We start from the raw sequence: 27,507 nt of genomic DNA, 5'->3' as shown, positions 1-27,507 counted from the left end.
TGGATACGAATTTGCAATGTCATAATAGGATCAAAAAAAGTCCAAGTTCCTTTGAACTGCATCAGTGCGGCATGAGGGAGTAGAGAGGGAAATACCCCGCTGTACGGTGCTGGTGCTATTGCAGGTAGGAGAGTGTTATTTCTAGGCATCACACTACCAGAAAGAAAAACTAGAGGGAGTAGTTGGAACAGCAACCAAACAGAGCAGGGGTACGGAGGGACTGAATTATGACTAGGAGGGACAATGATAGTCCAACCTTATTGGAAGGGTATAAATAATTGAAATGGAGAGAGATGATTTGAGCGGAGAAGGAGGAATAATAAGAAGCAACGAGACCTGCCTGGCAGTGAGATACATCAACACATGGACTAATCTCCCAAGGGAAGCAGTGCGAGCGCCTGCACTTGTCTTACTTAAAACTAAACTAGAAAAAGCACTTCTGTATTTGAGTCAATGTACCAAGTGAACAATTCTGCACCAGTAGGGAGAGGCACTGGATAAACTACCTGGTAGGATAGCTTCAATCCCCGATCCCAGTTCTTCGCTACCGTGAAGTGCATGCTATAATGCTTAACGAATCTCTGTTCTGGGTATCAATACACAAAAACAGCTGCAATATTGGCAACAACTTTTAAAAAATGGAATGTTTCCTTCATATCGAAATTAAGAGTCCTGTTGAAAATTCAAGGGGAAAAGCAGCTTCCTAACATCAGATCAGACCAAGGTACAGACAAGCCTTACATGCTGTAGGAGTGAATGACAGTGGCCGGGGTCCGCCTGGGTTCACAGGTGGCAGTGGTGGCATGCTTGGAGGAGAAGATCTTGCCTGTATCTTCACTTCCACAGGTGATCCAGGCATCACTGGCACCCTCTTCTCACTAGCAACTGTTAAAAGAGGAAAAAGAGTTTAACGCTCACTGAACGTCAAACCAGCACACATACACTCTGTCCCAAACCAAATCACTCCTCTGAACTCACAACGCTGGGGGCAGTAGGAGAGAAAGCAGGGTGCTCATATTTTGCAGGGATGAGGGCAGTACAAGAACCTGAATAAATAGGTTAAAACCTCTGCAGGCAGGATATGGATATGGAGCACACTACAGGCTGGACTGATCACGAGCGCACGCATTAAACACATACTGGTCCAAGTTTTTTATTTGGTTATTTGTTAAATCTTTTCAAAAGTAACAAACCTGCCTGGCAGAACCAGCCTACTCCTGCCAGCACATTGTACATACATGGGTGGGATTTTGAGAAATGACTCACGAACACAAGTCCCATTGAAAGTCTGTATGATTTATGCTGCTAAGTCCCTTAGACTCTTTTGAAAATCACACCCATAGTTTTAAAGGAGGCAGCTGAAAATGAAAGACTTCCACATCTCCACCCCTCATTAAAACTTGAGGTCAGACACATAGCTCTGGGGAATCACCATCACACAACACAAGGCAGAGTTACATTCTTTACAAGGCGCCTGTGATGCCATCAGGTGGCTGGTGGAAAGAACAAACTCAGGCTTTGACAGGTAAGTAAAGGAGACATTTGTAAAGCTCTTTTGTTTCAAGGTTTGATATTCAGTGCTCCAGCAGGTGTGTCTTTGCAGATGTCAAATGCACGCTTCCCTTCTGTGAACAGCACGGGCTGTGCACCCCTGCAGAAATACAGGGCTACCCGAGCACACACAAAAGGAAGGAGGTGTGAGCATTCAGATAAATACATCTAATAGATTAGCACTTATGTGGGCACTGAAAATCAAGACTATAAAACCTATGGATGCATATACAGTACAGTATTCTCCTAAAGATTTCGGTTCTTAAAACTATTCGTTTTTATAAAACATCATTCCACTTCACCTTTAAGGCCATGTCTTCATTACAAAAGGTGTGACCGCTAACTCACTGTTAAATCCTAGTGGAGACATGGCACCGTAGTTTTTAATCTCGATATAGCTAGTCGAGATCAATCCCAGGTGGAGTGCTCTAGGGTTGAGGTCAACTAGTTACATCAATAAAAACTATCTGTGTCTTGTTTCCACTAGGATTTGACATTGAGATAGCTCTCCACTTGCCTGCAGTAAAAGACAAAGCCCACGTGTTGTGACTATGTTGTAGCATGCCCTTCATAAAAAACGTTGAAAGATTTCCAGCACATCCATCTGGGCCTTGGCCCTTTTTAAAATTTTTTTATTTTTTGCAGGGAGGGGGAGGTGAGGGGAGGGAGCAAGGGAAGGAAGGAAGGAAGTGACAGTTGTCTTTCACTTCTATGTGTTGTGTGCAGTGTGTGAGAACCCAAAGGGAACTATCATTGCAGACCACCTGCTTTTTCAACAAGGCTGCCAAAGGCCTGGAGGAGAGCTTAGCAGTTAGACATGTTTCAACCTTCACCGCTTGGCATAAGCTGGAATTCAACACAGCCTACAAGCAGCGCACTGAAATGCCTACTGAGGCGTTGACTGAAAAGTTTGGATTCTTTCTAGTGCAAAATAAAAACACCTCAGCTGCTTGGATACTTTTATAGCAGCTGAAACTAATTGCCTTCAATGCTGATTGGCTGTGGGCAAAGGAAAAAGCATTCTGGAACTTTGAAAGGTGAGAAGGCACACAGGGCATTTCCCTTATCATGAAGGAGGGCTGGGCAGTTTTTTGTTTATATATAGTGAAGCATTTTCCTGTCTAACAAGCCCACCAAAAAGTTCAGAGCATATTTATGTTAGGAAGGCCCTTCAGAAAAAACAGTAAATTGCTACTCACAGCTCCTTCACTGCCAAAGAACAAATCTAACTTCTATTAGCACTGCAGAGCAAGCTGGACTCCATTCTGCCATGTGCAGCATCAAGAGAATTGTCAAAAAGCTTCTGATAGCATAATCTGTATTACTAGCGCGGATTTAATAGGCAGGAAGGACCCAGCTAGACCTCTGGGGCTGATTAGAAACATCAAATAATACTTCTTAAGAGCTAGAACAGCCCTTCTCATCTTCAAAGCATTAACCGTCAGTAGAGGTAAGAAGCATCCACATTTTTACAACTGGAAAAAACTAACAGAGGTGAAGTGACTTTTCTAAAGCCCTGGAAGGAATCAATTTCCAGTTCTGAATTAGAACTAAGAAATTCCTGGCTCCCAGACCTGTGTCCAACCCAACCTCTCTAGACTGGAGTTGGAAGCTATTGAAAGGGACTTTATAAGGAACCGCCCACTGAGAGCTGAGTTTAAAACACTTTAGGTGCTTTGTAAATATATAAATACTACATAACGATGTAATTTTTGCAAGTTATCAATCAGTACTAAAGAACACAGTTGTACCAGGGCTTAAACTCTGAGTGGAACAATCCTATTTTTTTTAAAAGGAAACTGATTGAAATGAGAAGTTTTTCACTTAATTATAATCACAAAACCTGCTGCTTCGCAATTTCTGGCAGCAATTTGTTCTCCTCAGTAAAGGCGCTGGTTTGTGAAAGCATAGAAGGAACAACCTGGCGCCAGAGCCCTTCTGCACCAAGCACTTGGCACTATTGCCCATGGTCTGAAATCCCTTATGCAAGTCACACACTCCTGTTTTTCCTGCATACACCAGGCCACAGGTATCTCATTTATTCTCCTTGTGGAAAATCATCCTTAAGGTCAGCAAGGTAACAAATGGATCTTGCACTCCGACAATCTTCCTCTCTGTGAGATTAGAGAGGTGACACTGGCAGTGTGAGCAGAGATGATTTACAGTAAACCCCCCATTCTCAAGCAATTAAGAAACTCTCTCCATTTCAATGCTCACAATTAAAAATCAAATCAAATCTGCAGTCCTAAAGTATTTATATGGCAGCAGGTGTGTCTTTTAGTTTATATAAACCTGGTTTCACATCAGTAATTTTCTCTTCAAATCTCAGCTTCCCATCCACCAAGAAAGCGACCAGAGAGATTATTCAAGACACTGGCCATATACTGTACACTTCTGTATGCAAGTGTTCGTTCACGCTTTTACATTAATTCATACTGAATGTGTCCATCCTTCCTGTTTCTACACTTCCTGCAAATACTCTAGCAAATATTCACAGAAACAAATTTTAAATTTGCAATCAAAAATATTCACACCAGAAACTTCATGCTAAGAGTTGCACTCATCTGTTCAGGGAACAGAAACACCCTGGGATCGACAGCGTTCAGTCAAAACAGTTCTAACTGTAAATATCCAATACTTTGCTCCATAGTTTGTGAGATACCCAGTGACTGAAATATGTTTGCACAAATCATTTGAGTAAATGCAAACAGTGAGCTAACTCATGGAAATTATAATCGATTGTCAGATAATTCACAAACAGAAAAGAAATTTCTACAACATTTATTAAAAGTCATTCACTGTAAATTGTTCTTCCTATTCTAGCTTTACAAAATTCAATAGTCTCTCCTGCCTTTACCTCCAACGAGACAGCTCACATGCAAAGATATGCACGGTACCCCTTTCATACTCTGTTTTTTCATCCCTTTCCTGCGAAACCTGTTCCCACAACTACATATGGGGAAAATGACATGAGACATACGATCTCCCTAGAGCACGGAATGGAATCTTGATTTTGATGATCTCTCTTTCCAAACCATTTGCAGGACACATTAAACATACTGTCAAAACACTACTACCAAGGGCACATTTTTAAAAATAAAGTGTTTTTTTATTTTTTTTAATAAAGTCCAAGCAGAAATATTGCCATTGCCAGCTATAACGAAAGTTCAAAGGAATTCCCACCCCCTCCACGCTCAATAAACAATCCCATGCACTTGTAATAACTTGAAAAACACTGCATTGCTCTGTCGCAGTGCATGAGAACCTGAAAGCCCAAACTCACAAGAAATCAAGTGGCTTGTTTTCATGGCTCACCATGAGCGAAATACAAAAAGCAAGCAGCGCTGTTAGATTTCACAAGCTTTCTATTACTGGATTGTTGTGGTTGTAACCAAGATAAAGACATATCTGTCTTCTAAACATTCTGATTTTATATATCCCTTTAATGGGAATAATATCGGTTTTTACTCAGCTTCACACAGAGAAAAATGAGCTAAAACAGGGCAATACAGACACTGCTGGAGGAGGTCAGCTCTCCCATCAAGGGCTGAAGGAACATTGCTTTCTTCTCACACTGAACTGTTTAGGAAGGTTTGCTGGTTAATCAATGACAGGATTTTTATTCAGTCTCCAGCTGCTGATCTCCAGCTGTGGTTAGGGAGAAGGGACACCCAGCGGCTGTTCAAACTGTGTGCAAGCCATAAAATTTCCCCGTTATCTGAAATCATGTTGAATAGAATCAAGTGCAACGTTAACTGTTTGGAGGCAGGAAGTGGAACATGAGTTCAGTCTAAATGCACATCCAAGTTAGGATGCTTTTCAGCTCCCTGACATACAAGGTTCATAAGAAGCACCAAACAAGACAACACTGGCAAACCAAACTCCTTCTTCCAAACCTGCATTTGTCCCTGCAGCCTCTCTCTAAGAAGAGCAGTTGCATTTGATAGCTTGACTACTCAGAACGTCAATTTATCATCACTTCCTAAATTGGACATCTTAATCTGTTACACTTCAAACAGGCTTCCTTCCAAAATTCCAGACAAACTACAGTGCTACTTCCTGCTCCTCTACAAAGCGATTAAACTTGTTGTTCCATGTCTTGTGGGAGAATGTTAGCTGACATGGTTTGGTCTGACAGCGCTGATTGGATCTATTTTAGAAACGTTTATGAATTCTGTGTCGCTATTTTCCAAACACTGCCTGTAGGACACAGATTGAACATGTTTATAGCACACGGTTTTTGCCATCAAGCTGCCAAACATCATAATTTTATGACGACTTGTGCTGACTTCACATCCAGAGATAGCAAATGTTGACTGGTTAATGAAGACGCACTGAATGAACAAAAGAATATTCCTGCCAGTGCCAAGATGAGACAAAAACTATACTGAACTAACCTGAAACAATCTGAAGTGTTACCAGGGAATAAGATTCGCTTTATTTAAAAGAATCCTGGCCATTGACATTCTGTTTTATTCTTTACTTGACAACTGTTAGTGTCTCCATCCTCTCAAATTTGATGGAGAAATGCAACAGGGACACGGGGGTTGAAAACCAGATTTTACAATGATTAATCAATACAGATTTCAGCTGATATCCACGTTATTCAGCTGATTTTGTATATTGGATGGCCTGGAGGTAGGAAGCTGTTTGGTTTGGGGGTACCACTAAGGACGTCCTTGTGGCGAAAAGGATGGGGAATTTCAATGCATTCTTCTTCTTAGCGTATGCGCAACATGCCTCAGGTGGCACATGACCTGGATTCATCACTGAATTTGGTCTGCTGGTTGGATCATTAGCTTCCTCGGCTTAGGCTGGGCACTGACTGGGGGTGTCACATGAATGCTGATCCATGCATTCATGAGGCTGGATTGATTTTGTGCCCACTCAAGGAACTGCTGACCACAAAGCTGTACTGTATCCTACTGTGATGGGGTGTACTCACTGGCCCTGAGAGGGTAAATCAGGCCCAATTAACTGTCCAGGATGCACCTGGAGGAGGAGCCAGGGACCAGGGATTCATTAGACAAGGCTCAACTGGGCAGGGACAGACAGCGCCTATATAAGCCAGGAAGCTGGCAACAGAAAGGGGCTGCAGGAAGGCAGGCTGCAGTCACTCCCTGGGAGGAGAGAGGTGCGTTGGGACTATAGAGGGTAGTTCACATTTACTCCCTGGTGAACCCAAAGAGGGGTAAAGCCAGGAAGGTAGGAGAAATAGCAAGGGACAGCAGTGCAGGCCTTGGCTAACTGGAGGGCCCCTGAGCTGGAACCCAGAGTAGAGGGTGGGACTGTCACAGAGTCACCGGGCGATGCTCTGGAACTGCTCCCCACCAAGCCAGTCAGGACTTTGGGGAGCCTCCTCTCCCTTGGAGCAGACTTGTTCAGGGCAAGAAGCTCACACGGCTTCACCTCCTGGGTCTCTCCTTGGAGCATTCAGCATCCTCTGCCCCTCCGTGCGCTTCCCACAGCGAGCCCACCCCAGCGGGGTCCTGGGGAAGCCACCGGGTTCTGCACCCCCACTTTGCAGTCAGACGTGACTCTCAGCCAGCCAGTAAAACAGAGGTTTATTCGATGACAGGAACAGGGTCTAAAACAGAGCTTGTAGGTACAGCGAACCGGACCCCTCGGCTGGGTCCATTCTGGGGGGCAGTGAGCCAGACCCCCAGGTCTGCACTTCACTCGACCCCAGCCAGCTCCAGACTCACAACCCCTCCCAGCCCCTCCTCTCTCCTCAGCCCCTTTCCCGGGCCAGGAGGTCACCTGATCCCTTTGTCTCCAACACCTTCAGCTGGCACCTTTGCAGAGGAGGGGCCCAGGCCATCAGTTGCTAGGAGACAGAGTGTCAGGCATTTAGGTGCACTGGCCCTTTGCTCTGCCAGATACTTAAGAACTGCCATGGGGACACTGAGGCACCAACACAGTACTCAGAGAAAACATTAAGAACTTTCCCAGTTCGTCACAGGGACCCAGTTTCCCTACCAGCCACTAGGGACATGGCAAATACCAGGCAGAGGACAGTGGACTGGCTGGGACGATTTGGTCCAGGAAAGACTTTGTTACACCACCCCTCCTGCCTCCCAGAAGGGGGAACCATGTTGTGATCTGGCCAGAGGGCTGAGTCACGAAAAGGAGGCTGCAGTTCCTGGCGCAAGCAGGCCTCCGTACGAGAAGACAGTGGGAGAGACATCACTGGAGGAGAACACAATACCTTGCAGAACTAATCCCCAGGATGCCCAACATCAGGTGCCACCAGCAATGAGTGCGCCCCATGACACCCACCCAACCGAAAAATATACTACATGGCACTCCAGTAATTGGTTTGACTAGACTTTCTCTGCTAGTTGCATCGTATTTTATTTTGCTCCTCAACTCCTGTCTTCAAGTAGCAGACAAAGAACAACAACAGTTAAGAGTAGCACTGCTGATCAACTTCTCATTTAACAAGCACAGGCTTAGTTCTAGTTGAGGATCAAGTCCCAGAATGAATAATTCGTTAGAACAGGTTCTGGAGGAAGCTATCAGACCATCTTTGCCTTCACTCACAAATCAGAGAAGTTCTTCCCCTCAGCTCTCCAGCAACAGCTGAGCGTTAAACATGCCCTATTGTGTCCACAATATACACACTTTTTCAACTCAACAGTTTAAACACCAGCCAAGACAGGTTTTCAAGACATTTACTGTCTTTAAGTAAACCTTCCTGCTATTGCACTTAATAAAAGGAGAGTGTTGCTATGATGGGTGACCTCAGAAGAATACAGTTTAAGTAGAATTTGGCTAAACGATAAAAAGAAAAGTCTGGTTTAATAATCCTTTGCATTCATACAGTTTTGAAAAAGATAAAAAAAACAATCACAATAGCTGGGTGGCTAGGGAGTGTCTAAAAGACTCTAGAAATTTAATTTCTATCTTAAAGTCTTTGGAAATGAAGAAAGAAACCGAGAGCCAGGAGAAATAAAGGACTGCAGGACAAAAGCTAGATAAGCAGCTACCATGAGAATTCAATGTGAAATAACCATGGCCAGTGGAAGGACTAGATGACGCCAAAAGGCTGATAAGATAATATCAGGATGTGCGATTTACATGTGCTAATAAAATGTGGTTTGTGAACCTGTTAAATAACAACATTAAGCTTCAATATTTAAAAGTTGGCATCCTGGCATATTTGAGAACTGCACAGTGCTGGAGTGGGACAGAAGAAAGCTAAACACATCCCAACAGACGAAGATAGTGTTGCTGGGAAAAATGGGAAGTGATCTAGGAAACAGAAGGTTCAGCTAGAAACAAAGTGGGACCAATGGTGGGAGGATGCTGTGCCACTGACCTCACAATGCTAAGCAGTACTGTTTGGGGGTAGCTGGACAGAAAGGCTGAATTACTATGAAAGGAATCAGAATGTTGGGATAGGAGCATCCATCGCCTGGTCAATGCACAACGAGGAATAATCTAGTTTTAAAAAGGTGAGCACAAGCAGTTTCCCAGTGACAAAACTGGCTCCCAGCATTAAGCTAGAAATGGCGGAAGTGGAAGAGTAAATGTTGATCCTGGTACAATAGCCAGAGCAGTGAGCTTTCAGGCAAGTATATAGTGCCGGGAAGAATGGAACAAAGGCTAATATGATATGTAGACAATGTAACTGCCTTTTATATATTAACCAGCTCAAGATTATAAGGCTATTCTGATTTGTACAAGTATTTTATTGATTCAGTGCTAGAAAAGTTAATTCAATTAAGGAAGTACATGTTGAATCTGAATTTAGACCTGGTCTACTCTGAAAGGGTAGATTGACCCAGCAATGTCACTCAGATGTAGAAAATCCACACCCTTGCGACATAATTAAGCCGACCTAACTCCTGGTATAGACAGCACTAGGTTGACAGAAGAATTTTTACCACCTCTCTGGGAAGTGAGTTACCTACTCCAATGGGAGAACCCCTTCCATCCACGTTAGTAGTTTCTACTCTGAAGCACTATAGCAGCACAGCTGCAGTTGTGCGTCTGTAGTATTTCAAGTGTAGACAAGCCCTTAGTTTGTAGGTCTTAACTACAAACCAGCAAAGTCTGTCCTGCAACACACAAAACTGTTTGCTGGGTTCAACCAACTTTGCTATTAAACTGATTTCTCTATTTTGTATTAAAAACCAAAAACGTTAGAAGCAGCAAGACAGGAAATCATCTCCATTCAAAGTAAATGAATGTTCACAGGTTTGTTTACAGTAAGACCTACCATATATCCAAAGATACCCTCTCCATCCGCTTTTCATCACAGTTGGAGTGATCAGAGTCAGCAAGGCACTTGCCACCAGATGATTGGATTCTGATGTCTATAAAGTAGCCATATTTTGTTTTTACATGATGCCTTCTGGAGTGAAGGATTCTGCATACGTGCCCACTGAAACGCAGCCTCTTGAGAGAAAGGGTGGGAGCAGCATATAACATAGCCGTAGAGAAAGGGAACATTTTAGCTGGGACAGCAGGGCAAAACGCTACTCATACAGTAAGTGCCCAGGGATCGTTGAGATCCCTGCAGAGCAGACAGGTCTGTCTTTCATCCTAAAGAACCACCATCCCGAAAAAAAAGCAAAATGCATGGAACTCATTTATCTGCCAAGTAAGTAAAAAAGATTGAGATGATCCTGCAGGGTCATGAACCTGAAGTTACATAAAATCATAATACTTCAAAGTGGAGGCTCAGAACACTTAAGACATCCCTTCAGGCTGCTTTGTGGACTCTCATAGTTTAACAGGATAGACGAGAAAGCAAAGTTATGTATTTTAGAACTTTTAGCGTGCTGTAGAACGGTCCAGACAGGATGTTACTGCGCAGCAAGCTAGCGTGCTGCAGATTCACTCCCTGGCTTGCCATGCCCCACATCCCAAGTAGACAAACCCTCAGTTTGAACATTCGGAGAAACATGGGTCAGAAAAGGAACAAGAGGGCAAGGAGGGGATAGAGTTATCATCTCTGGGGGCTATTCAGTAGTAAACTAGATCCTGCTGATAATCTACTAGGGATAGTTTAGGATAATTAAATCAATACTGCCCTGAAGGTGAGGGGCAGACCAAGTGGCTTATTAGATATCCATTCCAGCCCAAATGAGTCCATGATTAAAAGGACACATTGCTATTTCCTTGCTTTCCAGGAGATCCTGTTGTTAATTTTAATGAAGCCTAAAAGCCGCATCAGTGTAACTTGACCTGATAATGTAAATAGGGTGGAGTGAAATATAGCTTGCCACCTTCCCAGCTTCAGCGAATGTTTATTTTGAATAACGTGCTTATCTGCTCCAACTGCTCACCATCTGTTTTCAGTCTCCACCAAGCTAATAATTTTTCACATTAGGAACTGAGAAATGGGAAGAATCACATTTAAATTTTATTTTTAACATCTTTGCTTTGCTCTTTGACGATGTCTTGTCTTCTCCCCTTGACTGCTTCAAGCCATTTATAAAGAGCTTTCCACCTTTGCACAGTGCTTTGAGATACTCAGATGAGAGGAGCTATATGAATGCAAAGCATTTGTTATTAGTCAGTCTCTACAACCCTGTGTGAATAGCTCAGCAATATATCAGCCTACAGTCGGATACCTGGCAGTGTCTCCCAAGCTCAAATGAAAATCAGTTTGCCTAGAAAACAGCAAATCTTTTATCGTTTGGCAATATAATTACATAAAAAGGTGGGGAAAGAGGAAAGGATTAGATACACAAAGCATTAATGAGAGCAGCAGCATAAAGACAATGAATAAAAGCAGCCTTAAGGGAAGGGAAGGGTGAATTGTATTTTGTTACAAAATCCCTGCTCCAGTTGGGTAAGAGGGAAAACGTCATAAAACATATAGGGTAAAGATTTTATGTTTCCATATAGAGAGTTTCCAGGTGGCCTCAAAGTGCTTTCATACATTCTATGACCAGAAGGAACCATTGTGATCATCTAGGCCGAGTTCCTGTATATAAAACACAGGCCAAAGAACGTCCTCCCAATAATTCCTAAAGCAGATCTTTCAGAAAAACCCCAATCTTGACTGAAAAATAGTCAGTGATGGAGAATTGTTCCAATGGTAAATTGTTCCAATGGGTAATTACTCTTACCATTAAAACTTTGCCTTACTTCCAGTCCAAATTTGTCTAGCTTCTTTGCAAAGGTGGCAAATGTTGCTACAGTACTCCATTTTACAGTTAAAAAAACTGAGGTACATAGAGGTTGAGTAATATGCTCAAGGTCACACAATAAGTCAGTGGCCAATCTGGGTGAGCCCAGATCTACTGACGCCCAATGCATTCTCTTTTATGCATGGACAGTTTTATAAGGGGCTACTATGGGTCCTATTCTGATGGGTGGGTATAAGGTTCCTGCCTGGGTACTTCACTGAATGTGATCAATCCATTTTTTTATGTATATTTCAGTTTACAAAGCACCAGAGGCTTTGATCCTGCAAGATGCTGTGGGAGTGGAGGGGACTCAGCACCTCACAGCAGTGCTTAGCACCTTGCAGGACTAAGCCCCTAGAGTTTGGGATAGGCATTTCACAAATCAAAAATAAATGCATGCATCTCCATTGCCATCTCTCCATCTCCCACACACAGCTGTTTCACTTTCAAGTTCAGTTATGTGGAACTTAGCTATAAGAAATTGAAATAGCAGAACATGTTATCATTTGCAACCAGTCAAGAAAGCAGTTAATAAGGAAAATAAGATTAATCATTTCTTTTCTTTAAGGCTGATTGCTGAGCCTTCTCTGTCTTATCCTTCAGTGATTTTTATGAAAACCTATTAATGTGTTTGGCAGTATGAAGTTATCAGCATTTGCTCAGTTTTATAGCAATTCTTCCTATTTTGTTGTCACATATTTAATTTCAGCATGATCATTTCAACTGGATCTTCCTTTCCTCCTGAATAAACAGCGCAGTACCAGCCATGACATGCCACTGGCTCAAGATTACACAGAGTCTATGGCTCAGTTCTGGTTTACAGACCCACAGCAAATTTAGCGCTCAGCAGATGAAACTGCCACAAAAATTTGGTCCACAACCTAATGACACACGTAGCTTGGGTCCAGATAAATGAGAATCTCTAAATACGTAGCCAGGGTATGCAAGAAATCACTTCTCTAATTTCACAGGCACAAATGAATCTCGGCCAACAGAAGTTTGCTGATGACTGATTTGCATCATAGAGGACTGATTCTCTAAAACGGTCTGAGGAGCATCGCTTGGTATACAGTTTCTTTCTGCTCATTCAACAGACTTATTATGGAGCTAGATGGCAAAACAGTTAACAGCTTTGACTTTCACCTGGAGTTCAACTGAAATATATTTAGCAGTCTCAGCCTAGTCCCTAATAGACATGAGGGAACATGGCTGGACACACTGACAGAAGCTGACTGGGTTTTTGATCATTCTACAGCTTTGTACCAGCTCTCAATGGGACATGGCTCGGATGGAATCACTGCAGAACGAAACCCCCGTTGTCATCCATTATATTCAATGGGGTATGTGGTGTGGGGGTGAACTTAGAAGAGTGGCCTCGGGGAGGGGGTGGAAGAACTGAAGGGAGGCAGCTGAAGGGAGGGAAAGCAGGTCACATTTTAAACTGTCCTGACCCCAAAATGCCAAGCTGCCCTGGAAGCAGCAGTTCATAGTTCCGGACCCCTTATACTCACTTTGTATTGGAAATGCCAAATGAAGAGCTCTTCAATGGTCACCATTTAGATTTTATAATAAAAAGGGCTGCTGGGCCCAGGTAAAGGGAGAAGGGCTCCAGAACATTCAGGGACTATTTGTAAAATAAAAGCAGAGGTTAGAAAAAATAATTTCCGCTTGTTCTTCTGCTACGCAATATTTTCCACAGCAGGACAAATTGCATGAGACTCCACGAGTTTTGGAGAAAAATTAGGGTTAGTGAGCAATACTGCCTGCTCTGTCAAAGTGTGCATTAGACAGTTACTGGGGCTCTTCTCCCTCAGCTGTAGGCATGTGACTTTTGGCCATCTGTCACACAATGCAATCGATGTGGGAATCAAGAGGAACCTAATGCACACCCTGATACACTTTTCTGTTATGAAAATATACCCTGAAGACAACTTACACTGAGAAGTGCAAGAATAAAGTTAGTGCAGTTGTTCCCTCAGGAGTCCATCTTTTCCCTTTCTGAACTGTTAAAAGTAGCCAATAAACCTGTCTAGACTTTGCGCCTGGCATTCTGCAGTGATAGAATGATGAAACACCTCTGAACTCCTTCGTTAGAGAAATTTGCTTCCTTCCACAAAAAGCAAAACCCCATTCACTATCATGATCTAGCTGTCCAATACTGTAACCAGAAATACAATGCCCAGGCCTTGGATAGCCAACCATGGTCAAGCAAAGCAAAATATCCTCGATAATTAGTTAAATTAGTTATAAATATTTTGGTAACATTTCGTTTGTTTACCACTGCACACAGGGGTACAAAATAAGTTGAAAATCCATTTCTAATGTAACACAGATATTTAATCCTCTGCAATATTTATTCACTAGGTTAACAGCATTTCGAATGAAAAATTCCAGCTGCTAAACATTTTTAATGAATACCAAAATAACATATTCAGAGTTCTTAAAAATCTCCTCGTGCTTCATTGCTCTCCAAATAGTCTTACTGTAATTTAAACTATTTGAGTGCAATAATGATGGCTGGAACTAACCTTCCAGATGTGGACATCTGTCTTGTGTTTGCCTTACTGGCGAAAACATGAGGAAGATTAATGAATTCAAGTCCAACCGAGACCAGACATAACAAGTACAGCTGGGATACAACCTAAGAACACTAAGAGCAGCAGTTTCTATTGTTGAGCCATCACCAACACTGAATCAAAGACGATTTCAGGGTAATTTCCCTGCATGTATGTGTGTGAACTGTACGCACATAAAAACTGTACATGGAAAACAGAGTCCAGTGATAACGTTTACATGAAACATTGTGTATAACAGAAGCAAAAACTTCATATGAATATTAACATTATGATAATCACCCTATTTGTGGTCTATACACACCTTCACTGTATGTGCTAATTTGAGAGATGTGTGGAGGAAGTCCGATTATCCGACTTCAAAAAAAAAAAAAAAAGTTACTTTTAAGCAGTTAAGCTTCCAAATGTTCTGAAATTATTCACTGCACAATCCAGCAAATGTGTTTCTACTACATGCAAAGTTACAAATGTAGAAACTCTCCCTTGAGTTCCTTGACGTGATAAATATGGAGATGGTGCACAGGCGATGCCATTCAGAGACACTTTGGGAAAGTAATTCCTTCAAAATATTACCATCCAAGGCCATGTCTACATCTAAAACTTTGCAGCGCTGGTTGTTATAGCTGTATTAGTACAGCTGTATAGGGCCAGCGCTGCAGAGTGTCCACACTTACTGCTAGCAGCGCTGCAAGTGCTGTTAGATGTGGCCACACTGCAGCGCTGTTGGGAGTGATGCATTGTGGGCGGCTATCCCACAGGGCACCTCGTCCCACAGCGGCGCTGGGGCTTGTGGGAAGGGGAAGGAAGTGTGATTGTCCTTCTGCTTCCTGTTCCTGTTCCAACGGCCAGCGTTGCTTTGGTACACATGCGGAGCACTGTGGCAGCATTGTGACTCTAAAGCGGTTTTTCTGCATTATCTTTCAAGAATGGATCCTCAGGTACTGAATACCTTACTAATGAATATTGCCAGCACATCTCGCCTTACTGTGGATCTAATCCTTAGGCTGCTAAATGTGCGTGTGACTGACATTGAGGAGTCGGACGATGGTACTGAATCGCATCAATATGCAGACAGTACAATGCTAGTGGCAATAACAGACGTGCTCTGCTCCGTGGACCGGCGCGTTTGGGCTCGGGAAACCAGCACTGAGTGGTGGGATCACATCGTCCTGCAATCATGGGATGACGAGCAGTGGCTGCAGAACTTTCGTATGAGGAAAGCCACTTTCATGGGACTTTGTGATGATCTCGCCCCCAACCTGCGGCGCATGAACACGAGATTTAGAGATGCCCTTTCTGTGGAGAAGCGGGTGGCTATTGCAGTCTGGAAGCTGGCAACTCCAGACTGTTTCCGATCTGTGGCGAACCAGTTCGGAGTGGGAAAGTCCACCGTTGGAATGGTGCTGATGCAAGTTTGCAGGGCCATTAATCGAACACTGACAAGAAGAACCGTGACTCTTGGTAACGTGCAGGACATTTTAGATGGCTTTGCAGAAATGGGCTTCCCTAACTGTGGAGGGGCAGTAGATGGGACGCATATTCCTATTATCTCTCCACCCCACCTGGCATCGGAGTATATTAATCGCAAGGGGTACTTCTCTGTGGTTCTGCAAGCGCTTGTGGATCACCGTGGGCATTTCACTGACATTTACTCTGGATGGCCTGGAAAGGTGCACGATGCACGCATATTTAGGAACAGTGCCCTGTTCAGGAGGCTTAGGGCCGGGACCTTTTTCCCAGATCACAATATAACAGTAGGGGACGTGGAAATGCCCATCGTGATTCTGGGAGACCCCGCTTACCCATTAATGCCATGGCTCATGAAACCATATACTGGGAAGCTTGACAGGAGCAAGGAGCGTTTCAACTACAGGTTGAGCCGCTGTAGAATGACTGTGGAGCGTGCTTTTGGCCGTTTGAAAGCTCGCTGGCGCAGTCTGTTCGGGAAGCTAGATTTGATGGAAAGCAGCATTACCGCAGTTATATCCGCGTGCTGCACCCTCCATAATATTTGTGAAGGGAAGGGTGAAAGGTTCAGTGAGGAATGGACCTCCGAGGTTAGACGTTTGGAGAATGAGTTTGCTCAGCCAGAGAGCAGGGCTAATAGGGAGGCCCAGGAAAGGGCTTCAAGGATTAGGGATGCTATAAGGGAGCAATTTGATGCTGAGAGCCAGCAGTAATGTTTGGTGCATGTGTTGTGCTTTGCTTTACCTTGCTGTGTATAATTAACCATTTCTGTCACCAATAAAACATATGGAAAGAAATACAAACCAAAACCTTTTATTTGTCATACAGTAAAAAACAGGTAAGGGGGTATGGGTGGTTCACAGTACATTCAGAGGTTTTACTATTTCCTATTTTACTCAATTGTAACCGTCTGATGCAACTCACCATTACTTTGCTGCATAATGATGGGGGTGGAGTGCACTGGGTAAGAATTAAACATATCTTGGTTAGTAGGTGATGTTATAGGTGTTGGGGGCAGCTGATGATAATAAGGAACTGGGTGCTGCATAAAGCTATTTTGAGGATACACAGGGGGACAAGGAACAGTGCTTTGGGAAGCCTGTGGGTTAGCACGGTATATATTTGCCTGCATGGCTACAAGAGACTCAAAAGACTTGGTTTGGCGAGACAGGAGTCTCATCATCTGCCTGGCTATTCTTTTGGCAGACAATTCCTGTCTCCTGCTTTCAGTCAGCCTCCATTCCTGTACACTTTTTCTCCACTCCTCAGTCTTCCTACTTTCCCTGTTGTAGTGGTTCAGGACGGTCTTGATCAGCTCCTCTTTTGATTTCCTAGGATTGCGCCTCAAATTCTGCAATCTACGTGAGGCCGGTGACACAGCTGCATTACTCGAGTTGCCTAGAAAAAATAGAGATAGAGACATGTAATACACAGGGGCATCATTGTTTATTATCAACTTTTGAAGGACATTTGAAACTGTAGGTAGCATCCCTCTCACATACCTCACATAACACTGTAGAGTTCAAGAAAGCTAAGACATGTCTAGCAATGGGGTGAGTACTTTTGCTTAAAATTCTCCCATGTTAGTGGGATGCCTTGGTTCCTGCTCGGAAGGGGGGCCGGGTGAGGAAAAAGCACCCCGCAGGACACGGTTCCCGCTTGGAAGGGGGGGTGGGGGACGGACAGAGCACCCCGCAGGGCAGGTTTCACGCTTGGAAGGGGGGATCGGTGAAGGAAAGAGCACACCGCAGGGCAGGCTTCCCGCTTGGAAGGGGGGGTGGGGGACGGACACAGCACACCGCAGGGCAGGTTTCACGCTTGGAAGGGGGGTGGGGGACGGACACAGCACACCGCAGGACACGGTTCCCGCTTGGAAGGGGGGTGGGGGACGGACACAGCACACCGCAGGGCAGGTTTCCCGCTTGGAAGGGGGGTGGGGGACGGACACAGCACACCGCAGGGCAGGTTTCCCGCTTGGAAGGGGGGTGGGGGACGGACACAGCACACCGCAGGACACGGTTCCCGCTTGGAAGGGGGGATCGGTGAAGGAAAGAGCACACCGCAGGGCAGGCTTCCCGCTTGGAAGGGGGGTGGGGGACGGACACAGCACACCGCAGGACACGGTTCCCGCTTGGAAGGGGGGTGGGGGACGGACACAGCACACCGCAGGGCAGGTTTCCCGCTTGGAAGGGGGGTGGGGGACGGACACAGCACACCGCAGGGCAGGTTTCCCGCTTGGAAGGGGGGTGGGGGACGGACACAGCACACCGCAGGACACGGTTCCCGCTTGGAAGGGGGGATCGGTGAAGGAAAGAGCACACCGCAGGGCAGGCTTCCCGCTTGGAAGGGGGGTGGGGGACGGACACAGCACACCGCAGGACACGGTTCCCGCTTGGAAGGGGGGATCGGTGAAGGAAAGAGCACACCGCAGGGCAGGCTTCCCGCTTGGAAGGGGGGTGGGGGATGGACACAGCACACCGCAGGGCAGGTTTCACGCTTGGAAGGGGGGATCGGTGAAGGAAAGAGCACACCGCAGGGCAGGCTTCCCGCTTGGAAGGGGGGTGGGGGATGGACAGAGCACACCGCAGGGCAGGTTTCACGCTTGGAAGGGGGGTGGGGGACGGACACAGCACACCGCAGGACACGGTTCCCGCTTGGAAGGGGGGATCGGTGAAGGAAAGAGCACACCGCAGGGCAGGCTTCCCGCTTGGAAGGGGGGTGGGGGATGGACAGAGCACACCGCAGGGCAGGTTTCACGCTTGGAAGGGGGGTGGGGGACGGACACAGCACACCGCAGGACACGGTTCCCGCTTGGAAGGGGGGATCGGTGAAGGAAAGAGCACACCGCAGGGCAGGCTTCCCGCTTGGAAGGGGGGTGGGGGACGGACACAGCACACCGCAGGACACGGTTCCCGCTTGGAAGGGGGGTGGGGGACGGACACAGCACACCGCAGGGCAGGTTTCCCGCTTGGAAGGGGGGTGGGGGACGGACACAGCACACCGCAGGGCAGGTTTCCCGCTTGGAAGGGGGGTGGGGGACGGACACAGCACACCGCAGGGCAGGTTTCACGCTTGGAAGGGGGGATCGGTGAAGGAAAGAGCACACCGCAGGGCAGGTTTCACGCTTGGAAGGGGGGATCGGTGAGGAAGAAGCACCCCGCCTGGATGCCTACGTGCTGGGAAGGGCAGGGGGGGGTGGATTGGGGCAGAGGAAACAGACCGCCTTGCGCTGGGGAGCCGTGCTTCTAGCTACCTGCCCTCAATTATCCCTAAACTATCCACAGGCTTTCATAATGCCAGACATATCACTGCTGCGTGTTACCAAGGAAGAGCGGGAGGGTCTTCTACAGGAATGCGGATACCGCCCTGGCCCCTATGCAGCTCGCCTGTGTGCGGCCATGGTCCCCCCACCCCTCGCTGCACAGTGGATCGGACGAGTTAGCCTGACCGGGACAGGGACCACGCTGGCTCTACCTATAAACTTGTTAAAGCACATTGCCCAAGATCTAGCTGCAACTTTTCAAGAGATTACTCAGGCAGATTACACAGATGTCATAGACCACATCAATGGGCTATTCCACGTTTAGGCATGCATGCAATCAGCCATAACGAAAATCCTGCTATCACAAAGCATTGCAATCTACTTACCACGAGCACGATCCTCAGCTTCCTCATCAACGTCCGCTTCCAGCTGCTGTGACTGGCTAGTCTCCTCAGGGCTGGAGAAGAGCTCCTGGCTGCCTGTGTCCTGAGACTCCGGGGTGTCCCCCTCAACGCCAGTAGCATCACTGTATTCATCCTCTACACCATCCCCCACTTCTCCCTGCTCTGAACTCTCCATTGTGCTCCTAGGATTCACGGTGGGGTCACACCCAAGTATGGCATCCAGCTCCTTGTAAAACCTGCAGGTTGTGGGGGCTGCTCCTGAGCGTCGGTTTCCCTCACGGGCTTTGCAGTATGCACTCCTCATCTCCTTAATTTTTACTCTGCATTGCAAGGCGTCCCGTTCGTGGCCCCTTCTCAGCATGGACTGCGATATCTGACCATAGGTATCGTAGTTTCTCCTTCTGGAGCGCAGCTGTGTTTGAACAGCCTCATCTCCCCACACACTAATTAGATCCTGCAGCTCTGCATTGGTCCATGCTGGGGCTCGTTTGTTGCGTGGAGGCATGGTCGCTGAATGATTGATTGATTAATTGCACTCCACGCCTGACTGAGCAAACAGGAAGGTGATTTTTGAAATTTCCCGGGGCATTTAAAGGAGGGGTCAGGTGAGCACAGGGCAGAGGAGTTTTCTTGATTACCAGAGAGGTATCCTCAGGTATGCTGGGATACCTGCTTATTCCACGGAGGTCAAGAAAAGCGCTGGTAAGTGTCTACATTGCATTACCAGCGCTGGATCACCAGCGCTGGATCCTCTACACCTGAAACAAAACGGGAGTACGGCCAGCGCTGCAAACAGGGAGTTGCAGCGCTGGTGATGCCCTGCAGATGTGTACACCTTCAAAGTTGCAGCGCTGTAACTCCCTCACCAGCGCTGCAACTTTCTGATGTAGACAAGCCCCAAGTCTCTGCTGCGCTTACCGTTTCATTCCTTAAATCTCTGCCAAGGTTTTTTTAAAGGTATGGGTCACATTTACAAAGCCTTTGCACCATATTTAGGCACCTTAAATACCTACATAAATCCAGCCCTACTTTAAATACCATGTAATGTGGACAGAATCTGTTCATTTAGGCCCCATTTCAGCAAGGTGCTTAAGCATGAGTAGTCCCCTTGACTTCCTGCTGGCTCTGTGTGGTCTTGAGTAAGTCACAACCATTCTGGCTCTTAGTACCCTGGAGTTCGTCAGTGTTATTCTCTGGTTTTGGAGGTACTAAATTTAAAACTTGTTTTCTATTTAGTAACTAAGGGCTTGGCTACACTTCAAACTCCAAAGCGCTGTCACGAGAGTGCTCCCGCGACAGCACTTTGAAGTGCGAGTGTGGTTGCGGCGCCAGCTCTGGGAGAGAGCTCTCCCAGCGCTGCAGGTACTACACCTCCCCAGGGGGATTAGCTTACAGTGCTGGGAGCCGCGCTCCCAGTGCTGGGGCACTGTTTACACTGGCGCTTTACAGCGCTATAATTTGCTGTGCTCGGGGGGGGTGTTTTTTCACACCCCTGAGCGAGAAAGTTGCAGCGCTGTAAAGCGCCAGTGTAGCCAAGGCCTGAGTTTCTGAAACAAAACAAAACAAAACAAAAAAATGGTCAGTCGCTCACTAGCTTTAACCAGCTTTTATCTTGAGTGCCTTTTCCAGACAACGTCACTTGTTAAACAGCATGCTATTATCCTGCTTGTTTGTTTCTAAGACTAATCAGGAGCATGACAAATCATTTTAAAAAATGACAGATTCAGAAGCCACATCTGATTTTTTTTTTTCTTCAAATTTCCATTAATCACAACTGAATTTAAACAAAATCCATGTAAGGATTTGCTGAGGTGCTAGTAAGGACATTTCATTTGTCGTATCAAAAAGCCAAAAGGTTAGGTGGAAGGACACGCAGCTGTTTACCACTTCCCTAAGAACTATGATTTCTGTGGGAGATTTTTTGCCCTGCTTGCAGTTAAAGCAGTGTATAAAGCAATAACTTTAGATTCTGTAAAGGTAATTTTCTGTAGTAGATCATGGCTTTGGCACAGATATATGTGCCAGTGTATTGGTGAAAAACTCTAGCTACTGGCACTGTTTTCTACCTTCACAGTGTTTTTTGGGGACAGTATCTAGTGTTTATTTTTATTTAGCATTTTTAAATTCCTGTTATATGCTTGACATCTTGAAGTCTGATCTTGTCCCTTTTAATAAACATCCTCACCTCTCTTCCACTTCCGCCAAGAAAGGTAAGCTCCATTCTGTCAAATTCTACTGTTGCTGCTACAGCAATAAAAAGTTGCCAGCGCAGTGCTGGGAACAGCATTTCATCCTGCAGGCCTAGTCCCAAATAGCTCTGAAGCAGCAGCGAACATGTGGTGTTCTTAAAAGTCAGGAAAGGAGCCTGATCCAAAGCACAATGCAGCTGGGAGTTTTTCCACTGACTTCACTGGGCTTTGGATCAGGCTTATAGTAAAGATCAAAATAACGATCGCAATGGAGGATCAGGGCCTGATGGAGCAGACCTGTGGGTCTATGGGGAGTCGACTAAAGTCAGTGGGACTCTGTGCAGTTGCAGAGGCCCATGCTAGTGAATCATGCTGCAGAACTGGGGCCATGGTAATGATGTTCCTTTTAGTTTCTTAATCACACTAGCATGTTTGAAATAAAACAATATTTAGAAGCTAGCAGGCATTCCTGGTGAGGCTACATGCTTAAAGTAGGTCAGATTTCAGGTCTAACTGCTAAAATATGTTTAATGGGGAATATTCTTGGAGGACACTGACTGTTGCCCTGCTTTTCTGCAGTGTTTACCATGGAAGAGACTTAAAGACTTAAGCTGTGGAGATATTTTTAAAAGGTAACACACCAAAGTTTAACAAGTGGCGCAATTAAAAACAAACTAACAAAACCCCTTAAAAAGCCCAAATGAGCACCAAATTGGGCTCCATTTAACCCAGTCTGAAACACTTTCAATTCCCAGTCTCATCCACCTTTCAAATTTTTTTTAGTCATTCTTTATCTGACTAGTTCAATGATGGGAGGCTTTGAAAAGCATTTCTGTGACACCGGGAATAGTGACCTTGTGGTGCATTCGTTATGTTTCTAATCGACTGAGCTGAAGAGAATTCACCACTGAACAATACAATCACTGCTACAATGCTGTATCAATACTTACTAAAGATGCATCCACCCTCCTCCGTACAGGGCTGCAGCAAAAAGCAAGGACGAACATCTGCAAGTCAACCTCTTCCTGAATTTTTCCACGGAAGCAAAATGTCTTTTACAAATACCCAGCTAGCCCCAGCCTTAACTGGCTCTGTAAACAGAATAAAATAGGTCACACATTTGTCAAACCAATTTTCACCTGGCACTGTGGACTTCTTTCTGTGGTGCTTGACTCGAAGCCTGCTTCCCTGAGGGCCGCAGCACTTTATGATGGGATGTTAGCTATCAGACTACTGAGTTGCTCACCCTTCATTCTCGCCAGCCATTGTTTTATTCCCTAGTTCTTGAATTTGGCAGGAAAAAGAAGCTGTGAGGAATGAAGGGAATTTTTCCAGCCAGTGTCCTTTCTCAACTCTAGTTTTATAAGAGCTGATATAGACTATAGAGACAAAGCACCATGCCAGCAGATGCTGCTCCAGTTCAGAACAGAGAGTATTCGCTCTTTGCTCCAGAGCCACTGTGGTTTATTTAACAGCACAAATAGTTATGCAGCCTGGGTTTCCCGCTGATTGTCGCCTCATTCCAACCTCTGGATGGCATCTGTACACATTAGGGAGCAGAGGTATCTAGGGAGCTTCCCTCATGTAACCTGCTTGTCTCCACCAGAGGGCCCCTGGGAGGGATGGAGTAAGGTCAAGGAGGGGAAAGGCTGTCTCTCTATGGCATCCTTCTTGGAGTGAGGAGATTCACAGAGGGGCAGCTGAGGTAAACCAGGAGAGAGAAGCTGCACAAGCCAGCTTCAACAGGACCAGGCTTTGCTGAACCCTGTAGCACTGGAAGGATGATCCAGCACGGACTGCAGACACCCCAGCAAAGAAACTTGAGAACCAGACAGCCTGGGTACCTGAGGGGTGTGGCCCCAGGAGAGGAACCTATTTCTAAATTGAAGGAGGAAGGCCCTCTAGACTCACTGTTCCCCATAATGCATGTGTGGTAGTGTGTGGTCTGTACATATAGCTCAGAGCGCACTGCAAATCTTCCTTTCAAGAACTTTTAGGGTTCTCAGAAATTAAGTTTAAAATGAAGCCAGTGATGGCCGAAGATAATAGCTAGAAGTCAGAACCTCTGGCTCCTACACCTGGCCCCAGCATTGCCTTGCAGATCTGCTGTGTGACTTTGGGCAAGTCACCACATGTTTCCTCATCTGTGACACCGAGTTAATAAAGTATCTAGCTTGTGTATGTGCATGAAAGAAGCCCAATTCTTTAATGTTTATAAGCATTTTGAGGTATTCAGATGATTTGCCAGATCATTGGGGGCTCTCTCCTAAGAATGCCCTGCACCATTCAACTCTACGCACCCTTACCTTAAATGCCCCCATTTGATCTCAGCTGTGTTCATGTCACACAGAGATGATTCTCAGACAGCCAGTACTCACGCAGGGCTTTATCACTCTGCCTATTCTGAATTTCACTCAACAGGCACAGGAGCTGGCACAGCCATGAGGTACTCCCAGTTGCTGACACAGTGAGGCATGGCTCTGTATAAGCTGTGCCTTCTAGGTGGCCCCAAGCAAAGCATTTTGCAGTAACAGTCTAGAGGTCACCAAGGTGTGGATAATTGTGGTAAGGGCCACATCTGAGAAACTCTCACACCAGATACAAAGACTTTTTTGGCCCCTGTTGCCTCCAAGAGAATCCAGGAGTAGCTGTAGAGTTCAAGAGTAAATCCAAACCACAAGCTTCCTTCACAAAAAGTGGATAAAAACCCCATTAGTAATGGAACCAGGCACCCTTGACCCCCATATCATAGCCTTGAGGTGATTCTTCCTAACCTGCCAGCAGCATGTTCATTTTGCCATAGCTAGATTTTTCCATCTCCCAGCCTTGGCACAATTCTTAGCCCTTGAACCATCCAGGTTGGACGAAAGAAACTAGAGCTGCACGTATGGTTTTACATACTGCAGAGTGTTATTGTCTGACCTCAGCAATAGACACAATCTTCCTTGGAGACCAAAGAAGGTAAAAAATATAAGACAAGAGGAAAACAACCTGAAAATTATTAGAGAAGAAAATATTCTCTCTTTCTTTTAAGAACAGATGCAGCAAATTCATCATACAGGCCCTCTAGCAAACCACCAAAAGGCCTGAAAGAAGAAACTTTAACCTCAGTAGAAAACAGGGAAAGGATATTAGAAATCAGAGTAGTCAAACAAAAATTTAAAAATCCCTGCTGCTTGGTAGAACCCAAGCAGTCATTATCAGCTAAGCTGAAAACATTGCTGAAAAGCAGCCAAACCTCAGGCAAGCCTGGATTACCTCCAGCAACGAGGGAGGTGTTGAGTGCACAGATCCCTGAGGACAAACAAGGTTATGAGGGATGGGTCCTAATTCCCAGTGACAAAAGACATAAGTGTATCTAATGACTGTCAATCACCAAAACAGGTAACCCAGGAACACGGAGAAGAACAGACTCAGGGCTGCCCAGAGGGGGGCGCAAGTGGGGCAATTTGCCCCAGGCCCCGGGCCCTGCAGGGGCCCCCACGAGAATATAGTATTCTCTAGTATTGCAAGTTTTTTTTTTGTTTTTTTTTATGGAAGGGGCCCCTGAAGTTGCTTTTCCCCAGCCCCCCTGAATCCTCTGGGCAGCCCTGAACAGACTGCAGATAAAATAGTGTCAAATGTATGGCTGGAAATGTCCCCATCAACAGCCCAAGTGTCATGAATAATTACTAAACAGCGTCGTGAACAGCACTGTCTTAGTAATTAAAAAAAGGAGCAGGGAGCATTGAAAAGAAAAATCAGTTAGTTACCTGAACACAGAAGATGAATAAATATAGGACCATCTAGAGGATTCCTACTAGCAAGATGGAACCAAGGGTGCCACCCCAGAAGTACACTCTTATCAAAACTCTCAAATAACAAGCACAGAAGCACTGAAGAAGTCAGGTTTCATTAAATCAAAGCAGTGACAGTCCAGGAATTGATAAGTCATAACTACTGGCTTCGATGAAAAATCAGGTACAAGCCAAACAAGAACCAGCAGAGTCACACCACTAACACAAAGACAATTAACAATAAAATAATGACCAGAACAAAACAAACAAACAAACCACCATGTGCACTGTCCCCAGGAATGAAAATTAATATTGAAGTTTTCCTCAAAACAGAAGGCAGGGCCAACAGGCAATCCTATTTCCCTGAATGAGGATGAAGACCAGGAAAAGAGGAGGTTATTCACCCAGTGCAGTAACTGTAGTTCTTGAAAATGCATCCCGATGGATGCTCCATTTCAGAAACACATGAACCCTCCCCTCTGTCCGCATGCACTTTCAATAGGAGATTTTCATTAGCAGTGTCTGTTCAGCCCACGCACGCGCTGTGGATATCCTCGTGCCCCATGCTGACACTATACCAGGCTGCGCAGGTGAACTGCCATCAGTTCCTTCTCCACTGCTGAGTCTCAGGGCTTGTCTACATCAGAAAGTTGCAGCGCTGGTGAGGGAGTTACAGCGCTGCAACTTAGGAGGTGTACACATCTGCAGGGCACCACCAGCGCTGCAACTCCCTGTTTGCAGCGCTGGCCGTACTCCCGTTTTGTCTCGGGTGTAGAGGATCCAGCGCTGGTGATCCAGCGCTGGTAATCAAGTATAGTCACTTACCAGCGCTTTTCTTGACCTCCGAGGAATAAGCAGGTATCCCAGCATACCTGAGGAAGCCTCTGGTAATCAAGCTGGTCTCCTTCCCCGGCTTGCTCTCGCGTTCCCCGAACCCCGAGCAAGCAGGTCTCCTTCCCTGAGGTTTGCTGGGTGGTTCCGGGAAGGCGAGAGCAAACCGGGGAAGGAGACCAGCTTCGCCGCGGTTTGCTCTCGCGTTCCGCGAACCACCCTGCAAACCGCAGGGAAGGAGACCTGCTTGCTCGGGGGTTCGGCGAACGCGAGAGCAAACCGGGGAAGGAGACCAGCTTCGCCGCGGTTTGCTCTCGCGTTCCGCGAACCACCCTGCAAACCGCAGGGAAGGAGACCTGCTTGTTCGGGGAACGCGAGAGCAAACCGCGGCGAAGCTGGTCTCCTTCCCCGGTTTGCTCTCGCGTTCGCCGAACCCCCGAGCAAGCAGGTCTCCTTCCCTGCGGTTTGCAGGGTGGTTCGCGGAACGCGAGAGCAAACCGGGGAAGGAGACCAGCTTCGCCGCGGTTTGCTCTCGCGTTCCCCGAACAAGCAGGTCTCCTTCCCTGCGGTTTGCAGGGTGGTTCGCGGAACGCGAGAGCAAACCGCGGCGAAGCTGGTCTCCTTCCCCGGTTTGCTCTCGCCTTCCCCAAAACCCCTTGAAGCCGCCCAACAGCGCTGCAGTGTGGCCACATCTAACACCACTTGCAGCGCTGGTTGCTGTAAGTGTGGCCACTCTGCAGCGCTGGCCCTATACAGCTGTACTAATACAGCTGTAACAACCAGCGCTGCAAAATTTTAGATGTAGACATGGCCTCAGAAGGAAACTCCGAAGCAAAAGAGAACCAGGGAGGGTAAAGGAGCACCCACAGGGATACACCTCTCGAAGAACTACAGTTACTGCACAGGGTGAGTACTCTCTCTTTCAAGTAGCACCCTATGGTGCTCCACATCAGGTGACTCCCGAGCAATAGCCCATCAAGACAGGGGAGCTTCAGAGTTGAGTCCATTACAGAGGAAAGAACTGCACCGTCAACTGCCACATCAGATCTGGAGGCATCGTCATCTAAAGCATAGTATTTGGAGAAGGCACATACCGAAGACCATGTAGCAGCTCTGCAAATCTCAGCAACTAGGGCATTTTTAAGTAGATCTACAGATGTACACTGTGACCTCACAGAGTGAGCTGACATGCCAGCAGCAGGGGATGTTGACCGTACAAGTTGTAATACATCCAGAAATCCATTTTGATAGCCTCTGGGTAGAAATAGCAAAGCCCTTTGATCTGTCTGCAAATGAAACAAACCGTGTA

At 46.1% G+C, this 27,507-nt stretch overlaps 2 protein-coding genes across 9 annotated transcripts in view; both read right to left on the bottom strand.

Moving 5' to 3' along the window:
* The window catches only part of CBFA2T2 (CBFA2/RUNX1 partner transcriptional co-repressor 2), a 113,734-nt gene that overhangs the window by 29,034 nt on the left and 57,193 nt on the right, over window positions 1-27,507 (bottom strand). For 5 of the 7 annotated variants that reach the window (XR_007768455.1, XM_050917347.1, XM_050917348.1 and 2 more), the window contains exon 2: window positions 742-885. Coding sequence is in view for 6 of the 7 variants with exons in the window: in XM_050917347.1 (XP_050773304.1) it covers window positions 742-885 (144 nt within the window). In the remaining variant the exon portion in view is untranslated. Of the gene's footprint in view, window positions 1-741; window positions 886-22,730; window positions 22,899-27,507 lie in introns of all 7 variants that reach the window. The other 2 variants (XM_050917350.1, XM_050917351.1) reach the window with 2 other exon arrangements.
* Window positions 16,534-27,507, bottom strand: part of LOC127030719 (uncharacterized) — a 69,975-nt gene continuing 59,001 nt past the window's right edge. For both annotated transcript variants that reach the window (XM_050917447.1, XM_050917446.1), the window contains exons 2-3: window positions 19,385-20,160; window positions 16,534-17,134 (exon numbers count right to left, since the gene is read on the bottom strand). In XM_050917447.1, the coding sequence (XP_050773404.1) occupies window positions 16,629-17,134; window positions 19,385-19,907 (1,029 nt within the window). In that variant the 5' untranslated portion in view covers window positions 19,908-20,160 and the 3' untranslated portion in view covers window positions 16,534-16,628. The remainder of the gene's footprint in view (window positions 17,135-19,384; window positions 20,161-27,507) is intronic.

This window comes from Gopherus flavomarginatus, chromosome 11 (genome assembly GCF_025201925.1).
Source record: "Gopherus flavomarginatus isolate rGopFla2 chromosome 11, rGopFla2.mat.asm, whole genome shotgun sequence".
Classification (NCBI taxonomy): domain Eukaryota; kingdom Metazoa; phylum Chordata; order Testudines; family Testudinidae; genus Gopherus; species Gopherus flavomarginatus.
Note: the sequence above shows the minus strand (reverse complement) of the source record. Positions and strands in the feature narration are given on the sequence as shown.